This window comes from Coregonus clupeaformis, unplaced genomic scaffold, assembly GCF_020615455.1.
Source record: "Coregonus clupeaformis isolate EN_2021a unplaced genomic scaffold, ASM2061545v1 scaf1940, whole genome shotgun sequence".
In the NCBI taxonomy this organism is placed as follows: Eukaryota; Metazoa; Chordata; class Actinopteri; order Salmoniformes; family Salmonidae; genus Coregonus; species Coregonus clupeaformis.
In genome coordinates, this window is record NW_025535394.1 from 26,110 (window position 1) to 45,961 (window position 19,852).

Below are 19,852 nucleotides of genomic sequence, written 5' to 3' on the forward strand. Positions count from 1 at the left end.
CTTATTTCCCCCACTGTATATGAACCCGGCAGCACAGCAGCAACCAACGTCTGAGACCATTAGACCAAGAGGAAATTCCCTTTGAAGTTTGCAGGCGGGTCTACCTCATCACGACTCATGTTCACTCATTCACAGTCAAACCCCTGACCCCTTTGTCTGACCACAGCCAAATCACTGACCCCTTTGTCTGACCACAGCCAAATCACTGACCCCTTTGTCTGACCACAGCCAAATCACTGTGTTCCTCAAAAAGACAGAGAATTCCATTGAAAAATATACAAAACAGTAAGCTGTATAACATCCCTAAATCATACAGATGACGCACAGATGAATTACAAAAAGTCAAACACTATTGGATAGCTTTCTGGAAAAATCTGGGTAAACTCTACCTTCACAATATTGAAGTAGTAAATTTAGCCGTTAAAAACATTAAATTATTATTATTATATAAATGTAAAAGAACATTTAGAACATCTAGAAAATCACCAAAAAAAACAAAGTGATCATTTAAAGGATTTTGACAAAAAAGTCCAAATTCAAAAGACAGAATTAAGGAAATAATCAAATCAAAAACATAAAAATCCAAACAACGAAGTTTTACGACATTATAAAAATTATAATCAGCATAAAAATATTGAAAAACTGATGAGTCCATAAATTGAAAATTCTTTCTGGGACCATTAGAACTCAACAAACCCATAAGACAACCCAAACGGGGGATCCTGGGCCTTACAACCCAAACTGGGGATCCTGGGCCTTACAACCCAAACGGGGGATCCTGGGCCTTCAGAAAGCACATGTTGTTGTGTTACAGTTGTGTTGCTGTAGAACTCTATAGAACTCTGGTTTGTTGAGTCAGGGTGTGGAAATCTATGTTGTATATTCTATGTTTAGGTTCTAGTTACTCTATTTCTATGTCTGGCCGGGTGTGATTCCCAATCAGAGGCAGCTGTCGCTCATTGTCTCTGATTGGGGATCATCCTTAGGCAGCTCATTGTCTCTGATTGGGGATCATCCTTAGGCAGCTCATTGTCTCTGATTGGGGATCATCCTTAGGCAGCTCATTGTCTCTGATTGGGGATCATCCTTAGGCAGCTCATTGTCTCTGATTGGGGATCATCCTTAGGCAGCTCATTGTCTCTGATTGGGGATCATCCTTAGGGCAGCTCATTGTCTCTGATTGGGGATCATCCTTAGGCAGCTCATTGTCTCTGATTGGGGATCATCCTTAGGCAGCTCATTGTCTCTGATTGGGGATCATCCTTAGGCAGCTCATTGTCTCTGATTGGGGATCATCCTTAGGCAGCTCATTGTCTCTGATTGGGGATCATCCTTAGGCAGCTCATTGTCTCTGATTGGGGATCATCCTTAGGCAGCTCATTGTCTCTGATTGGGGATCATCCTTAGGCAGCTCATTGTCTCTGATTGGGGATCATCCTTAGGCAGCTCATTGTCTCTGATTGGGGATCATCCTTAGGCAGCTCATTGTCTCTGATTGGGGATCATCCTTAGGCAGCTCATTGTCTCTGATTGGGGATCATCCTTAGGCAGCTCATTGTCTCTGATTGGGGATCATCCTTAGGCAGCTCATTGTCTCTGATTGGGGATCATCCTTAGGCAGCTCATTGTCTCTGATTGGGGATCATCCTTAGGTAGCCCATTGCCTGCTGTGTATTGTGGGATCCTGTTCCTGTTAGTCTGGTGTGTGTATAGTGTGTATTGTGGGATCCTGTTCCTGTTAGTCTGGTGTGTGTATAGTGTGTATTGTGGGATCCTGTTCCTGTTAGTCTGGTGTGTATAGTGTGTATTGTGGGATCCTGTTCCTGTTAGTCTGGTGTGTATAGTGTGTATTGTGGGATCTTGTTCCTGTTAGTCTGGTGTGTGTATAGTGTGTATTGTGGGATCCTGTTCCTGTTAGTCTGGTGTGTGTATAGTGTGTATTGTGGGATGTTGTTCCTGTTAGTCTGGTGTGTGTATAGTGTGTATTGTGGGATCCTGTTCCTGTTAGTCTGGTGTGTGTATAGTGTGTATTGTGGGATCCTGTTCCTGTTAGTCTGGTGTGTGTATAGTGTGTATTGTGGGATCTTGTTCCTGTTAGGTTGGTGTGTGTATAGTGTGTATTGTGGGATCTTGTTCCTGTTAGTCTGGTGTGTGTATAGTGTGTATTGTGGGTATAGCCCTGTTAGTCTGGTGTGTGTATAGTGTGTATTGTGGGATCTTGTTCCTGTTAGTCTGGTGTGTGTATAGTGTGTATTGTGGGATCCTGTTCCTGTTAGTCTGGTGTGTGTATAGCCCATTGCCTACTGTGTATTGTGGGATCCTGTTCCTGTTAGTCTGGTGTGTGTATAGCCCATTGCCTGCTGTGTATTGTGGGATCTTGTTCCTGTTAGTCTGGTGTGTGTATAGCCCATTGCCTGCTGTGTATAGTGGGATCTTGTTCCTGTTAGTCTGGTGTGTGTATAGTGTGTATTGTGGGATCTTGTTCCTGTTAGTCTGGTGTGTGTATACTGTGTATTGTGGGATCTTGTTCCTGTTAGTCTGGTGTGTGTATAGTGTGTATTGTGGGATCTTGTTCCTGTTAGTCTGGTGTGTGTATAGTGTGTATTGTGGGATCTTGTTCCTGTTAGTCTGGTGTGTATTGTGGGATCCTGTTCCTGTTAGTCTGGTGTGTGTATAGTGTGTATTGTGGGATCCTGTTCCTGTTAGTCTGGTGTGTGTATAGTGTGTATTGTGGGTATAGCCCTGTTAGTCTGGTGTGTGTATAGTGTGTATTGGGGGATCTTGTTCCTGTTAGTCTGGTGTGTGTATAGTGTGTATTGTGGGATCCTGTTCCTGTTAGTCTGGTGTGTGTATAGTGTGTATTGTGGGTATAGCCCTGTTAGTCTGGTGTGTGTATAGTGTGTATTGTGGGATCCTGTTCCTGTTAGTCTGGTGTGTGTATAGTGTGTATTGTGGGATCCTGTTCCTGTTAGTCTGGTGTGTGTATAGTGTGTATTGTGGGTATAGCCCTGTTAGTCTGGTGTGTATATAGTGTGTATTGTGGGATGTTGTTCCTGTTAGTCTGGTGTGTGTATAGTGTGTATTGTGGGATCTTGTTCCTGTTAGTCTGGTGTGTATTGTGGGATCCTGTTCCTGTTAGTCTGGTGTGTATTGTGGGATCCTGTTCCTGTTAGTCTGGTGTGTGTATAGTGTGTATTGTGGGATCTTGTTCCTGTTAGTCTGGTGTGTATTGTGGGATCCTGTTCCTGTTAGTCTGGTGTGTATTGTGGGATCCTGTTCCTGTTAGTCTGGTGTGTATTGTGGGATCCTGTTCCTGTTAGTCTGGTGTGTGTATAGCCCATTGCCTACTGTGTATTGTGTGTATAGCCCTGTCAGTCTGGTGTGTATAGCCCTTTGGACTTCACCTTACGTTGTTTCTTGTTTTGTTGAATGTTTATTTAGTTAATAAACATGTACGCTTTGCACGCTGCACCTTGGTCCGACCCGTCTCTCAACGATCGTGACACAGGCTGAATTTAAAATGGATGAAATGTAGATTGTTTGTTACTGGTGTCACGGTCGTCTAGGAGCGAAGGAGACCAAGGCGCAGCGTGTGCAAGAAACATGACTTTATTAATTAAAGTTTCGAACTACAAACAAAAGACGACTCATGAAGTCCACGGTACACCGACCGAAACGGAACAAAAACCCACAACACCCAAAGGAAAACATACAGATAAATATGGCTCCCAATCAGAGATAACGAGCCGACAGCTGACACTCGTTACACTCCGATTGGGAGTCACATGACTACACAAGAACTAACCAAAACCACACACACCCAAATGAACACACCTATTCCACAACAACACGAATACACCCTGGCTCAAATACAAGTCCCGGAGCCAGAGTGTGACAGTACCCCCTCAAAGGCGCGGACTGCGACCGCGCCTCAACTAGGGGCTAACCCAGGGAGGGCTGGGTGGGCATACCTCTTCGGCGGTGGTTCCGGCTCTGGTCGTGGTCCCCCACCATAGTCACTACCCGCTTCCGTAGCCTCCTCCAACTGACCACCCTCCAACTTAACCCCACCGGATTAAGGGGCAGCACCGGACTAAGAGGCAGCACCGGACTAAGGGGGCAGCACGGACTAAGGGGCAGCACCAGGATAAGGGGCAGCACCAGACTAAGGGGCAGCACCGGACTAAGGGGCAGCACCGGACTGAATGGCAGATCCTGACTGGCTGGCTCTGGCGGATCCTGGCTGGCTGGCGGACCCCGGCTGGAGCGGCTCTGGTGGATCCTGGCTGGACGGCTCATGGCTGGCTGGACGGATCTGGCTGCTCGTGGCTGGCTTGACGGATCTGGCTGCTCATGGCTGGCTGGACGGATCTGGCTGCTCATGGCTGGCTGACGGATCTGGCTGCTCGCGGCAGGCTGACGGATCTGGCTGCTCATGGCTGGCTGGACGGATCTGGCTGCTCGTGGCAGGCTGACGGATCTGGCTGCTCATGGCTGGCGGAAGGCTCTGGCTGATCCTGGTTCTGGCGGACGGCTCTGGCTGATCCTGTCTGGCGGAAGGCTCTGGCTGATCCTGTCTGGCGGAAGGCTCTGGCTGATCCTGTCTGGGCGGAAGGCTCTGGCTGATCCTGTCTGGCGGAAGGCTCTGGCTGATCCTGTCTGGCGGAAGGCTCTGGCTGATCCTGTCTGGCGGAAGGCTCTGGCTGATCCTGTCTGGCGGACGGCTCTGGCTGATCCTGTCTGGCGAAGGCTCTGGCTGATCCTGTCTGGCGGAAGGCTCTGGCTGATCCTGTCTGGCGCGAAGGCTTTAGCGGCTCCCGGTCTGGCGGACGGCTCTGAAGGCTCATGGCAGACGGGCGGCTTTGCAGGCTCAGTACAGACGGGCAGTTCATGCAGCGCTTGGCAGACGGACAGTTCAGACGGCGTTGGGCAGACAGGCAGTTCAGGCGCCGTTGGGCAGACGGGCAGTTCAAGCACCGTTGGGCAGACCGGCAGTTCAGGCGCCAGTTGGGCAGACGGAAGTTCAGGCGCCCCGTTGGGCAGACGGCAGACTCTGGCCGGCCGAGACGCACTATAGGCCTGGTGCGTGGTGCCGAACTGGTGGTCCCGGGCTGAGGACACGCATCTCAGGGCTAGTGCGGGGAGCAGCAACAGGACGCACAGGACTCTGGGGGACACACAGGAGGCTTGGTGCGTGGTGTAGGCACTGGTGGTACTGGGCTGGAGCGGGGAGGTGGCGCCGGAAATACCGGACCGTGCAGGCTTACTGGCTCCCTTGAGCACTGAGCCTGCCCAACCTTACCTGGTTGTATGCTCCCCGTCGCCCGACCAGTACGGGAAGGAGGAATAACCCGCACCGGGCTATGTGGCGAACCGGGGACACCATGCGTAAGGCTGGTGCCATGTAAGCCGGCCCGAGGAGACGCACTGGTGGCCTGATGCGTTGGGCCGGCTTCATGACATCCGGCTCAATGCTCAAATCTAGCCCGGCCGATACGTGGAGCTGGAATGTACCGAACCGGGCTATGCACGCGTACAGGAGACACCATGCGCTCTACTGCGTAACACGGTGTCTGCCCGTACTCTCGCTCTCCACGGTAAGTACAGGGAGTAGGCGCAGGTCTCCTACCTGACTTCGCCACACTCCCTTTAAGGCCCCCAAGAAATTTTTGGCTAGTGCTCACGGGCTTCCAGCCTTGCCTCTGTGCTGCCTCCTCATATTGCCTCCTCTCGGCTTTAGCTGCCTCCAGCTCTTCACGAGGGCGGCGATATTCTCCGGTTGTGCCCAAGGACCCCTTCCATCCAGTATCTCCTCCCATGTCCATGAATCCTGTGTAGGTGGATCCTGTTGCCGCTTGACACGCCGCTTGGTCCTAGAATGGTGGGTTTTTCTGTCACGGTCGTCTAGGAACGAAGGAGACCAAGGCGCAGCGTGTGCAAGAAACATGACTTTATTAATTAAAGTTTCGAACTACAAACAAAAGACGACTCATGAAGTCCACGGTACACCGACCGAAACGGAACAAAAACCCACAACACCCAAAGGAAAACATACAGATAAATATGGCTCCCAATCAGAGATAACGAGCCGACAGCTGACACTCGTTACCTCCGATTGGGAGTCACATGACTACACAAGAACTAACCAAAACCACACACACCCAAATGAACACACCCTATTCCCAACAACACGAATACACCCTGGCTCAAATACAAGTCCCGGAGCCAGAGTGTGACAACTGGCCTACACACAATACTCCATAACGTGAAAGTTGAATTATGTTTTTCGACATTTTTACAAATTAATAGAAAATGAAAAGCTGAAATGTCTTGAGTCAATAAGTATTCAACACATTGTTATGGTAAGCCTAAATAAGTTCAGCAGTAAAAATTAACAAATCACATAATAATAAGAAGAAGAAGAAGAATCACTTTGTGTTCAATAATGTTTAACATGATTTTTGAATAACTACCTCATCTCTGTACCCCACATATACAATTATCTGTAAGGTCTCTCATTCGAGCAGTGAATTTCAAACACAGATTCAACCACAAAGACCAGGGAGGTTTTCCAATGCCTCACAAAGAAGGGTACCTATTGGTAGATTGGTCAAATAAAAAGAAGAAATTGAATATCCCTTTTAGCATGGTGAAGTTAGTAATTACACTTTGGATGGTGTATCAATACACCCAGTCACTACAAAGATACAGGCGTCCTTCTTAACTCAGTTGCTGGAGAGGAAGGAAACCGCTCATGGATTTCACCATGAGGCCAATGGTGACTTTAAAACAGTGTAATGGCTGTGATAGGAGAAAACTGAGGATGGATCGATCAACAACATTGTAGTTACGCCACAATACTAACCCCCCCCCCAAAAAAAAAAATGAATAAAAAATATAAACTGAATTTTGAACCTTTGAGTTATTATTATTATTATTATTTTATATTTTTAAGACCAGCTTTAATATTGCAGATAGATTGTAACTTCCATCAATGTAATTGTCTGCATCACTTCCAATCCCCTATATATTGTTTTCGCATATACAGTACATATACAGTGGGGAGAACAAGTATTTGATACACTGCCGATTTTGCAGGTTTTCCTACTTACAAAGCATGTAGAGGTCTGTAATTTTTATCATAGGTACACTTCAACTGTGAGAGACGGAATCTAAAACAAAAATCCAGAAAATCACATTGTATGATTTTTAAGTAATGAATTTGCATTTTATTGCATGACATAAGTATTTGATCACCTACCAACCAGTAAGAATTCCTGCTCTCACAGACCTGTTAGTTTATCAAATACTTATTCTCCCCACTGTATATACGGTACCAGTCAAAAGTTTGGACACACCTACTCATTCATTTCTTAATTTTTACTATTTTCGACATTGTAGACACATATGGAATCATGTAGTAACCAAAAAAGTGTTAATCAAATAAAAATATATTTTATATTTGAGATTCTTCAAATAGCCACACTTTGCCTTGATGACAGCTTTGCACACTCTTGGCATTCTCTCAACCAGCTTCATGAGGTATTCACCTGGAATGAATTTCAATTAACAGGTGTGCCTTCTTAAAAGTTAATTTGTGGAATTTCTTTCCTTCTTAATGCGTTTGAGCCAATCAGTTGTGCTGTGACAATGTAGGGGGGTATACAGAAGATAGCCCTATTTGGTAAAAGACCAAGTCCATATTATGGCAAGAACAGCTCAAATAAGCAAAGAGAAACGACAGTCCATCATTACTCTAAGACATGAAGGTCAGTCAATCCAGAACATTTCAAGAAATTTGAAAATGTATTCAAGTGCAGTCGCAAAAACCATCAAACGCTATGATGAAACTGGCTCTCATGAGGACCGCCACAGGAATGGAAGACCCAGAGTTACCTCTGCTGCAGAGAATAAGTTCATTAGAGTTACCAGCCTCAGAAATTGCAGCCCAAATAAATGCTTCACAGAGTTCAGAGGAGAATCAGGCCTTCATGGTCGAATTGCTGCAAAGAAACCACTACTAAAGGACACCAATAAGAAGAAGAGACCTGCTTGGGTCAAGAAACACAAGCAATGGACATTAGACCGGTGGAAATTTGTCCCTTGGTCTGGAGTCCAAATTGGCGATTTTTGGTTCAACCCGCCGTGTCTTTGTGAGACGCAGTGTGGATGAACGAATGATCTCTGCATGTGTATTTCCCACCGTAAAGCATGGAGGAGGAGGTGTTATGGTGTGGGGGTGCTTTGCTGGTGACACTGTCTGTGATTCATTTAGAATTCAAGGCACACCAGCGTGGCTACCACAGCATTCTGCAGCGATACGCCATCCCATCTGGTTTGGGCTTAGTGGGACTATCATTTGTTTTTCAACAGGACAATAATAATAATAATAATAATATGCCATTTAGCAGACGCTTTTAACCAAAGCGACTTACAGTCATGTGTGCATACATTTTTACGTATGGGTGGTCCCGGGGATCGAACCCACTACCCTGGCGTTACAATGCCATGCTCTACCAATTGAGCTACAGAGGACAATGACCCAACACACCTCCCGGCTGTGTAAGGGCTATTTTACCAAGAAGGAGAGTGATGGAGTGCTGCATCAGATGACCTGGCCTCCACAATCCCCCGACCTCAACCCAATTGAGATGGTTTGGGATAGGTCGGACAGCAGAGTGAAGGAAAAGCAGCCAACAAGTGCTCAGCATATGTGGGAACTAGGGGTGTAACGATCCATCTACTACATCGATGTATCGATTTATATTCCTATGATCCAACTACATCGATCTGTGCTCGGCGAGTTGGCCTTTTGGACAACATATATCAATCTAACATCGTTTTAAAATGTAATAAATAGATTGTATCGATACTAGGAAATAACCCATTGGATTTAAGCACGTCAGATTTTATATGGATGTTTTTTCTTAGCACTTTTAATGATAAAGGCTTTAAACATTACTCGATTCAGTCTGCCTATCCGTGACGTCATCGCCCACGGCCAGCAGCGGCGCAAAGGCGCAAAGACAACAAAACATAGCATGGCGGACGACAGAGGAGAAGCCGACGAGCGAGAAATTATCAAGCCACCATTGCGGTCCTTACAAGAAACAGGAATCTAGGAAACTTCACCTGCACTGTCCAGTATCCAGGTATTTATTTAAGTCACACTGGTTGAATTTTTGGCTAAAAGGTTACTGAATCGATTTCAAGTCACTGAATCGTTTCGGATCGTATCGTTCTAAATGAACCAATATCGTCCTTGAATCGTATCGACAACCACGAATCGTGATACAAATCGAATCGTTGTTAAAACGAATCGTTACACCCCTAGTGGGAACTCCTTCAAGACTATTGGAAAAGCATTCCAGGTGAAGCTGGTTGAGAGAATACCAAGAGTGTGCAAAGCTGTCATCAAAGCAAAGGGTGGCTATTTGAAGAATCTCAAATCTCAAATATATTTTGATTTGTTTAACATTGTTTTGGTTACTACATGATTCCATATGTGTTATTTCATAGTTTTGATGTCGTCACTATTATTCTACAATGTGAAAAATAGTAAAAATAAAGAAAAACACATTAATGAGTAGGTGTGTCCAAACTTTTGACTGGTACTGTATATATATATATATACACACATACATACATACTTTATTACTTTCCAACCCCACCACCCCTCCCTTATTTGGAGTAAACTAGTGAACAACAACGCTTAGGCCTCTACTTCCAGCTTATACATACTATTAGCAACAAAGCCTCCTTCACTCAGGTTGCCAAACATGCCCTCGTAAAACTGACTATCCTGCCCATCCTTGACTTTGGCGATGTCATTTACAAAATAGCCTCCAACACTCTACTCAGCAAATTGGATGTAGTCTATCACAGTGCCATCCGTTTTGTCACCAAAGCCCCATATACTACCCACCATTGTGACCTGTACGCTCTCGTTGGCTGGCTCTCACTACATATTCGTCGCCAAACCCACTGGCTCCAGGTCATCTATAAATCACTGCTAGGCAAATCCCTGCCTTATCTTAGCTCATTGGTCACCATAGCAACACCCACCCGTAGTATGCGCTCCAGCAGGTATATCTCACTGGTCATCCCCAAAGCCAACACCTCCTTTGGCCGCCATTCCTTCCAGTTCTCTGCTGCCAATGACTGGAACAAACTGCAAAAATCTCTGAGCTGGAGACTCTTATCTCCCTCACTAACTTTAAGCATCAGTTGTCAGAGCAGCTTACCGATCACTGCACCTGTACACAGCCCATCTGTAATTAGCCCACCCAACTACCTCATCCCCATATTGTTATTTATTTTGCTCATTTGCACCCCAGTATCTCTATTTGCACATCATCTTCTGCACATCTATCACTCCAGTGTTAATACTAAATTGTAATTATTTTGCACTATGGCCTATTTATTGCCTTACCTCCATAACTTGCTACATTTGCACACACTGTATATAGATTTTCTATTGTGTTATTGACTTTATGTTTTGTTTATTCCATATGTAACTCTGTGTTGTTGTTTTTATCGCACTGCTTTGCTTTATCTTGGCCAGGTCGCAGTTGTAAATGAGAACTTGTTCTCAACTGGCTTACCTGGTTAAATAAAGGTGAAATAAAAAAATATACAAAATATACAAAATATACATTTTATGGACACAGTCAATTTTACAACAATTCTATTTTGTTTGTTTTTACTCCTGAACTTCCTCTACCCTCAACCTCTCCGATCATTTTCATGATGTCCATCCGGTTTGCTTCTATATGCCATATCTTTCAAACTGTGCTCTTTCACAAAAGTTCTTAACCTATAACCTATATATAAATCAATTTATAAATGTTTGACATGCGTTTTTCTGGATTTTTGTTGTTGTTATTCTGTCTCTCACTGTTCAAATATACCTACCATTAAAATTATAGACTGATCATTTCTTTGTCAGTGGGCAAACGTACAAAATCAGCAGGGGATCAAATACTTTTTCCCTCATTGTAGTTAACATTCTTTGTGGTTAACTGAATTGGGTCATTTTACTGTGTGTAAAAGAGGTAAGCTGACCCAGGATCAAATTGCTTGCTCTTAGTTAGATCCATGGTTGTCTTATATCAGAGACTGAAACTGGCTTGGGCCTTTTGTTTCTATCTTCAAACACAGTGAAAAGAGCCGGGGTTGAACAGAGTTTAAACTAAACGTGAGTGTTTTTGCAAGATAAGGATTGATTGATTGTAGTACTCTGAACTTAATGAAAGTCGAATTTAGCCGCCCTCAGAGACAAAGGAATTGGGCGGAGCAATAAAAGAGCGGGAAACTGAAGAGGGCACTATGTAAGATGGAGGGAGAGAAGAAGAGGGGGTTCCAATCTGCAGATTGACCTGGCTTTGTTGAATTAAAAATAAAGTCATTCTTGATGTAACAAAAACTCTGTAAGGCCTTTGATTTTTAATAAAGTATAGTGATTTTCCACAACAAAAAAACTACACTATGAAACAAAGATAAAGGACAAAGAATGATAGTAAAAAGCTTTGGAGCACCTTACATTAAATTTTGGGCAAAAAGGCAAACTCTGCTCCATCATTCATTGAATTCATCACAAAACCCACAGATATTGCCAACTACTTTAACGATTTTTTCATTGGCAAGATTAGCAAACTTAGGCATGACATGTCAGCAACAAACACTGACACTACACATCCAAGAATAGCTGACCCAATTATGAAAGAGAATGATTGTAATTTTGAATTCTGTAAAGTAAAAATTGTTGTCTATCAACAATGACAAGCCACCGGGGTCTGACAACTTGGATGGAAAATTACTGAGGATAATAGCGGACGATATTGCCACTCCTATTTGCCATATCTTCAATTTAAGCCTACTAGAAGGTGTGTGCCCTCAGGCCTGGAGGGAAGCAAAAGTTATTCCCCTACCTAAGAATTGTAAAGCCCCCTTAACTGGCTCAAATAGCCAACCAGTAAGAGGGACATACATTAGGTTACTTACATTGTCTTCCAACGCCCCTAGGATAATGTACATTTGCTGAAGCATTATGACAACTCAGCGACACAATAGTAGGGATTAAATGAGCTGGACTTGGGTCATTGGTAAGTCATTGTCTCAACGCAGCCTTATAATGCTGTGAAAGGATCCAGGAACCCAAATGATTTGGGTGGATCCCATCCTCCTTAGAATACGAGCTTTGTTTCCAGAAGGTATCAACATTGTCAATAAATGTTACACCCACAGAGCTGCAATAGTCTCGTAGCCAGTTATGGAGGGCTAAAAGTCTGCTGAACCGTTCAATGCCACGATTTAGGGAGGGCAGAGGGCAAGACATTATGGGGCGTTTGTTGGCGTCAAGTAGAGACCCAATCAGTTCTTTAAAATCCATCTTCAGCTGTTCTGAGCTGACCTTCATAATGTCATTTGACCCCACATGAACCATGACAGTATCAGCCCCCAGTGATTGACTCACAGCCTTGGGAAGCAACCTGGTGATATCCTGAAGTTTTGCCCCAGGTACAGATATATGCCTCACCATCGAACTCCCTCTCAAAATCACCGGAATGATCCGGCCTCTGCCATGTCTCGAAGCAGATTGCGAGGCCAGAACCACAGAACTCACCTGAGAAGAGGGCTGCTGAGACGCCAGCTGCGTGCAGGCCACAACCGCCAAAGGGACAGAGCTCTGATCCAGAGAGCACGGCAAAGCAGAGGGGGGCCGTGGTGGTCCAGGCTGTGCCCAGGCAGTTGATTGACTAGGACAGGGTGTCACGCCCTGACCTGGAGAGACTGTTATTCTCTAGGTAGTTTGGTCAGGGTGTGAAACTCTATGTTTTGTAGTTCTATGTTTGGCCGGGTGTGATTCCCAATCAGAGGCAGCTGTCGCTCGTTGTCTCTGATTGGGGATCATACTTAGGCAGCCAGTTTGCCTGCCTGGGTTGTGGGATCTTGTTTGTGTTCCGTGTTAGGCTTGTATGTGTTTAGCCGGAGGACTTCACGTTACGTTGTTTCTTGTTTTGTTGTATGTTTATTTGAGTTAAATAAACAAGTACGCTTTTCACGCTGCACCTTGGTCTGACCCGTCTCTCAACGTTCGTGACACAGGGAGAGGTAGCTGGAGGGGGATCCACAGCCATGGAGGGAACACCCAAGCCCCCGGTAGAAGACAGATGGTACAGGGGCTCAAAGCGATTTGAAATTATTAAGTCCGGACGCGGGGGAAGAAGGCAGGCGCGCCGAGAACGATTCTACGGTAGTAAGAATCCTTCCAGGTAATTTTGTCCAAAATCAAGGTTTTTAGGTTTGGAATGTTTATTTGGAGGGAAGGTTTTGATGTAAAGGGTAGTATCCTGTATAAGTCCTTGCAAAAAAATCTAAGTTTATCTCTTTTCTCACTACGGACAAGCGGTTGACTCACACTGCTGCCCGTTTTATAATTTAAACCTCTCACTCTCTCTCGGCAGGCAGGTAGCCTAGAGCGTTGGGCCAGTAATCGAATGGTCACTGGTTTGAATCCCTGAACCGGCAAGGTAGAAAAATCTGTGTATGTGCTGCGTACTGAAGTCCACAAGCGAAGGGAAAAGGTGAGAGGAGAGCACGTAGATGCGAGAAGGAATTATCCAATGATAAAGTGATCACGCTGTTTTTATATGGCTGCTATGAAAATGAACTGTGGTTGCATGTGATCAGGGTTGTATTAATTCCGCCTATTCTGTTGAAAAACGTTTCTTAAAGGGAAACAAACAGAATGAAAACGGGGATAAACATACCTGAATTTGTCCAATAGAAACTCTCGTTTGCAACAGTTGGACTAATGATTACACCCTAGATCAGCTAGATGCAGGCAAGAGTGTGCAAGGCGGGATTGAATGGGTCACTGTCTGTCACCTTGATTACTCCAATTTCTCTCGACCTGTGCACCTACGTTGTAAACTTTTATTCGTAGGTTGTAGCAACCTCATGATGGGTATAGGGAACATTAGAATATCATATAGTAGCCTAAACCTATCGATGTTACATTGAGCTGGGTGAATGGAATATGAATGACAGTCATCCAATATGCTGTAATAGAAATAAGGCCATGCTCATAAAAAATAAAAAAAATGGTCCTCCCTCATCATAAACAGCACCGACCACCACTGCTTTGCATTGTGTGTATGTGTGCCTACCTTAGAGAGAGTTCATTGTGGTTGGCCCGACAGTGTATTGTTATGTTCCCCAGCAAGAAACCAAAAGTTATCGCTCAAACAGAAAGGGGAACTAACAAAGTCACTGACCAATAACCAAACAAAACAGGTTGGGTTTTAGGAGGGGTTCTGAAAGACACTCATGGGGGGGTCCACTGGTTGGCTAGCAACAACAACTGGGCCCTAAAAGACACCCACCATGACACCCACTAAATGTGAAAACAGGGAAGACCAGACAAAAAAATTGTTTGTCTAGAAATCAAAATAGGGAGAGCCAACTAAAGGAGTTAACCCTCCACATCTATCAGACAACTAAAGGAATTAACCCTCCACATCTATCAAGACAACTAAAGGAGGTAACCCTCCACATCTATCAAGACAACTAAAGGAGTTAACCCTCCACATCTATCAAGACAACTAAAGGAGTTAACCCTCCACATCTATCAAGACAACTAAAGGAGTTAACCCTCCACATCTATCAAGACAACTAAAGGAGTTAACCCTCCACATCTATCAAGACAACTAAAGGAGTTAACCCTCCACATCTATCAAGACAACTAAAGGAGTTAACCCTCCACATCTATCAAGACAACTAAAGGAGTTAACCCTCCACTTCTATCAAGACAACTAAAGGTGTTAACCCTCCACATCTATCAAGACAACTAAAGGAGTTAACCCTCCACATCTATCAAGACAACTAAAGGTGTTAACCCTCCACATCTATCAAGACAACTAAAGGTGTTAACCCTCCACATCTATCAAGACAACTAAAGGAGTTAACCCTCCACATCTATCAAGACAACTAAAGGTGTTAACCCTCCACATCTATCAAGACAACTAAAGGTGTTAACCCTCCACATCTATCAAGACAACTAAAGGTGTTAACCCTCCACATCTATCAAGCAACTAAATGTGTTAACCCTCCACATCTATCAAGACAACTAAAAGGTGTTAACCCTCCACATCTATCAAGACAACTAAAGGAATTAACCCTCCACATCTATCAAGACAACTAAAGGTGTTAACGATCCACATCTATCAAGACAACTAAAGGTGTTAACCCTCCACATCTATCATGACAACTGAAGGTGTTAACGATCCACATCTATTTATGGCCAGGTGTGCCTACCTTAGAGATGAGTTCATCGTGGTTGGCCAGGTGTGCCTACCTTAGAGATGAGTTCATCGTGGTTGGCCAGGTGTGCCTACCTTAGAGATGAGTTCATCGTGGTTGGCCAGGTGCGCCCGACAGTGTATGCAGCTGTAGGTGCGATGGCAGGAGGGCAGGTAGGCCTGGAACGTCTTCGACTTGGTCATCTTCACCATGTCACATGGGTGGGGCTCTGGGCTGTGATTGGCTGCGGCGGACGAGGAGCAGCTCTGCTGAACTTGCTGACAGAAGAAGCACTGAAAGATGCAAGAAAAAGCCGTCGTTGTTGAGGAGCGGGTGGCGGCTCCACACAGCCACCACGAGAACTACTCCTGGAGAGGAGAAGAGGGGAGGGGTTAGTGTTCTGCATGGTTCATCAAATACATCAAGCTAGTTGATCAGCTACTGAATGATTAGTGATCAGTTGGAACCCTGATCTGATGAGTGAGGGGTGGCAGAGGTAGTCTAGAGGTCAGAGGTTAGATAGGGGCTAGCAACCAGAGGGTCACCAGTTTGAATCCCGGGTTTGAAAAAAGAGATTGCTGCTACCATATTGTTCTTGTGCTGTTACCCCTCCATATGGTTCCAAAATTCCCAGATTTCCCAGAAATCCTGGTTGGTGGAGTCCCTGATTTCCTGCTTATTCCCTTGTAATCTTCCAACCAGGATGTCTGGAAAACCAAGGAATTTGGGGAAAGTTACTGGAATTTAGCCACCCTACCCCTCTATCATGTACACTGAGTGTACAAAACATTAGGAACACCTTCCAAATATTGAGTTCCACCCCCTTTTGCTCTCCGAACAGCCTCAATTCGTCGGGGCAAGGACTCTTCAATGTGTTGAAAGTGTTCCCCAGGGATGCTGGCCCATGTTCACTCCAATGCTTCCCACAGTTGTGTCAAGTTGGCTGGATGTCCTGTGGGTGGTGGACCATTCTTGATACACAAGGGAAACTGTTGAGCGTGAAAACCCCAGCAGCATTGAAGTTCTTGACACACTCAAACCGGTGGGCCTGGCACCTACTACCATACCCCGTTCAAAGGCACTTAAATATTTTGTCTTGCCCATTCAACATCAATGGCACACATACACAATCCATGTATACATTTTCTCAAGACTTAAAAGTCCTTCTTTAACCTGTCACCTAACCTACACTGATTGAAGTGGATTTAACAAGTGACATCAATAAGGGATCATAGCTTTCAGCTGGATTCACCTGGTCAGTCTATGTCATGGAAATAGCAGTTTACACTGCCTTGCAAAAGTATTTTCACCCCCCTTGGCATTTTTCCTATTTTTTTGCATTACAACCTGTAATTTAAATGGATTTTTATTTGGATTTCATGTAATAGACATACACAAAATAGTCCAAATTGGTGAAGTGAAATGAAAAAAATAACTTGTTTCAAACAATTCTAAAAAATTAATAACGGAAAAGTGGTGTGTGCATATGTATTCACCTCCTTTGCTATGAAGCCCCTAAATAAGATCTGGTGCAACCAATTACCTTCAGAAGTCACATAATTAGTTAAATAAAGTCCACCTGTGTGCAATCTAAGTGTTACATGATCTCAGTATATATACACCTGTTCTGAAAGGCCCCAGAGTCTGCAACACCACTAAGCAAGGGGCACCACCAAGCAAGCGGCACCATGAAGACCAAGGAGCTCTCCAAACAGGTCAGGGACAAAGTTGTGGAGAAGTACAGATCAGGGTTGGGTTATAAAAAAATATCTGAAACTTTGAACATCCCACGGAGCACCATTAAATCCATTATTCAAAAATGGAAAGAATATGGCGCCACAACAATCCTGCCAAGAGAGGGCCACCCACCAAAACTCACGGACCAGGCAAGGAGGGCATTAATCAGAGAGGCAACAAAGTGACCAAAGATAACCCTGAAGGAGCTGAATAGCTCCACAGCGGAGATTGGAGTATCTGTCCATAGGACCACTTTAAGAGTGGCCAGAAAAAAGCCATTGCTTAAAGAAAAAATAAGCAAACACGTTTGGTGTTCGCCAAAAGGCATGTGGGAGACTCCCCAAACATATGGAAGAAGGTACTCTGGTCAGATGAGCCTGAAATTGAGCTTTTTGACCATTGAGGAAAACGCTATGTCTGGTGCAAACCCAACACCTCTCATCACCCTGAGAACACCATCCCCACAGTGAAGCATGGTGGTGGCAGCATCATGCTGTGGGGATGTTTTTCATCGTCAGGTACTTTGAAACTGGTCAGAATTGAAGGAATGATGGATGACCTTCCAGCAGGACAATGACCCTAAGCATACTGCTAAAGCAACACTCGAGTGGTTTAAGGGGAAACATTTAAATGTCTTGGAATGGCCTAGTCAAAGCCCAGACCTCAATCCAATTGAGAATCTGTGGTATGACTTAAAGATTGCTGTACACCAGCAGAACCCATCCAACTTGAAGGAGCTGGATCAGTTTTGCCTTGAAGAATGGGCAAAAATCCCAGTGGCCTGATGTGCCAAGCGTATAGAGACATACCCCAAGAGACTTGCAGCTGTAATTGCTGCAAACGGTGGCTCTACAAAGTATTGACTTTGGGGGGGGTGAATAGTTATGCACGCTGAAGTTTTCTGTTTTTTTTGCCTTATTTCTTGTTTGTTTCACAATAAAAACATATTTTGCATCTTCAAAGTGTTAGGCATGTTGGGTAAATCAAATGATACAAACTCCCCAAAAATCAGGTTGTAAGGCAACAAAATAGGAAAAATGCCAAGGGGGGAGAATACTTTCACAAGCCACTGTACCTGGCCAGTCTGTCATGGAAAGAGCAGTTTACCTGGCCAGTCTGTCAGGGAAAGAGCAGTTTACCTGGCCAGTCTGTCAGGGAAAGAGCAGTTTACCTGGCCAGTCTATGTCATGGAAAGAGCAGTTTACCTGGCCAGTCTATGTCATGGAAAGAGCAGTTTACCTGGCCAATCTATGTCATGGAAAGAGCAGTTTACCTGGCCAATCTATGTCATGGAAAGAGCAGTTTACCTGGCCAGTCTGTCAGGGAAAGAGCAGTTTACCTGGCCAGTCTATGTCATGGAAAGAGCAGTTTACCTGGCCAGTCTATGTCATGGAAAAAGCAGTTTACCTGGCCAGTCTATGTCATGGAAAGAGCAGTTTACCTGGCCAGTCTATGTCATGGAAAGAGCAGTTTACCTGGCCAGTCTATGTCATGGAAAGAGCAGTTTACCTGGCCAATCTATGTCATGGAAAGAGCAGTTTACCTGGCCAGTCTGTCAGGGAAAGAGCAGTTTACCTGGCCAGTCTATGTCATGGAAAGAGCAGTTTACCTGGCCAGTCTATGTCATGGAAAGAGCATTTTTTTAGAAAACAATATATAAAGATAAAAAGTTCTACCCGATGACATCATCAAAAGTTAAAACATTATGAGATTCACGGTGACATGGGGAGCAAGGACATCCCTTGGGCTAGAAACTCGTTGCAAATCACTGTTTTAAACTTTTAATCCTTTTAATCCTCTGTGATGTCACAGAGATGCATGTTTTTAGGACCTTATTTTTTTTAACCACAGATCAAATGTTTTCAAATGTTGACACTGGTTTGGTTATGATGAATAAGAGGTTGAATTGCCCTTTAAACTGAAAAAATAATATACAGTGCATTCAGAAAGTATTCAGACCCCTTGACTTTTTCCACATTTTGTTACGTTGCAGCCTTATTCTAAAATGGATTTAATTATTTTTTCCCATTCAATTTACAAACAATACCCCACAATGACAAAGCAAAAACAGGTTTTTATAAAATAAATTAAATGTATAAAAAATGTATAAAAAACTGAAATATCACAGTTTTATTTATTTTTTATTTAACCTTTATTTAACTAGGCAAGTCAGTTAAGAACAAATTCTTATTTACAATGACGGCCTACCAAAAGGCAAAAGGCCTCCTGGGGGGACGGGAGCTGGGATTCAAAATAAAAATATAAGACAAAACACACATCACAACAAGAGAGAAACCACAACACTACATAAGGGAGGAGGTCAGAGACCTGGCCGTGTGGTTCCAGGATAACAACCTCTCCCTCAACGTGACCAAGACAAAGGAGATGATTGTGGACTACAGGAAAAAAAAGAGGACTGAGCACGCCCCCATTCTCATCGACGGGGCTGTAGTGGAACAGGTTGAGAGCTTCAAGTTCCTTGGTGTCCACATCACCAACGAACTATCATGGTCCAAACACACCAAGACAATCGTGAAGAGGGCATGACAAAGCCTATTCCCCCTGAGGAGACTGAAAAGATTTGGCATGGGTCCTCAGATCCTCAAAAAGTTATACAGCTGCACCATTGAGAGCATCCTGACTGGTTGCATCACCGCCTGGTATGGCAACTGCTCGGCCTCCGACCGTAAGGCGCTACATAGGGTAGTGCGTACGACCCAGTACATCACTGGGGCCAAGCTTCCTGCCGTCCAGGACCTCTATACCAGGCGGTGTCAGAGGAAGTTTCCAGCCACCCTAGTCATAGACTGTT

General features: G+C 44.5%; 1 protein-coding gene across 1 annotated transcript in view; it reads right to left on the minus strand.

Annotated features, from left to right (window-relative positions):
• The window catches only part of LOC123487972 (protein yippee-like 1), a 30,947-nt gene extending 15,339 nt beyond the window's left edge, over positions 1–15,608 (minus strand). Inside the window, exon 1 of the mRNA XM_045218972.1 lies at positions 15,399–15,608. Coding sequence (XP_045074907.1) covers positions 15,399–15,515 — 117 coding nt within the window. The 5' untranslated portion in view covers positions 15,516–15,608. The remainder of the gene's footprint in view (positions 1–15,398) is intronic.
• Positions 15,609–19,852: the final 4,244 nt, after the last annotated feature.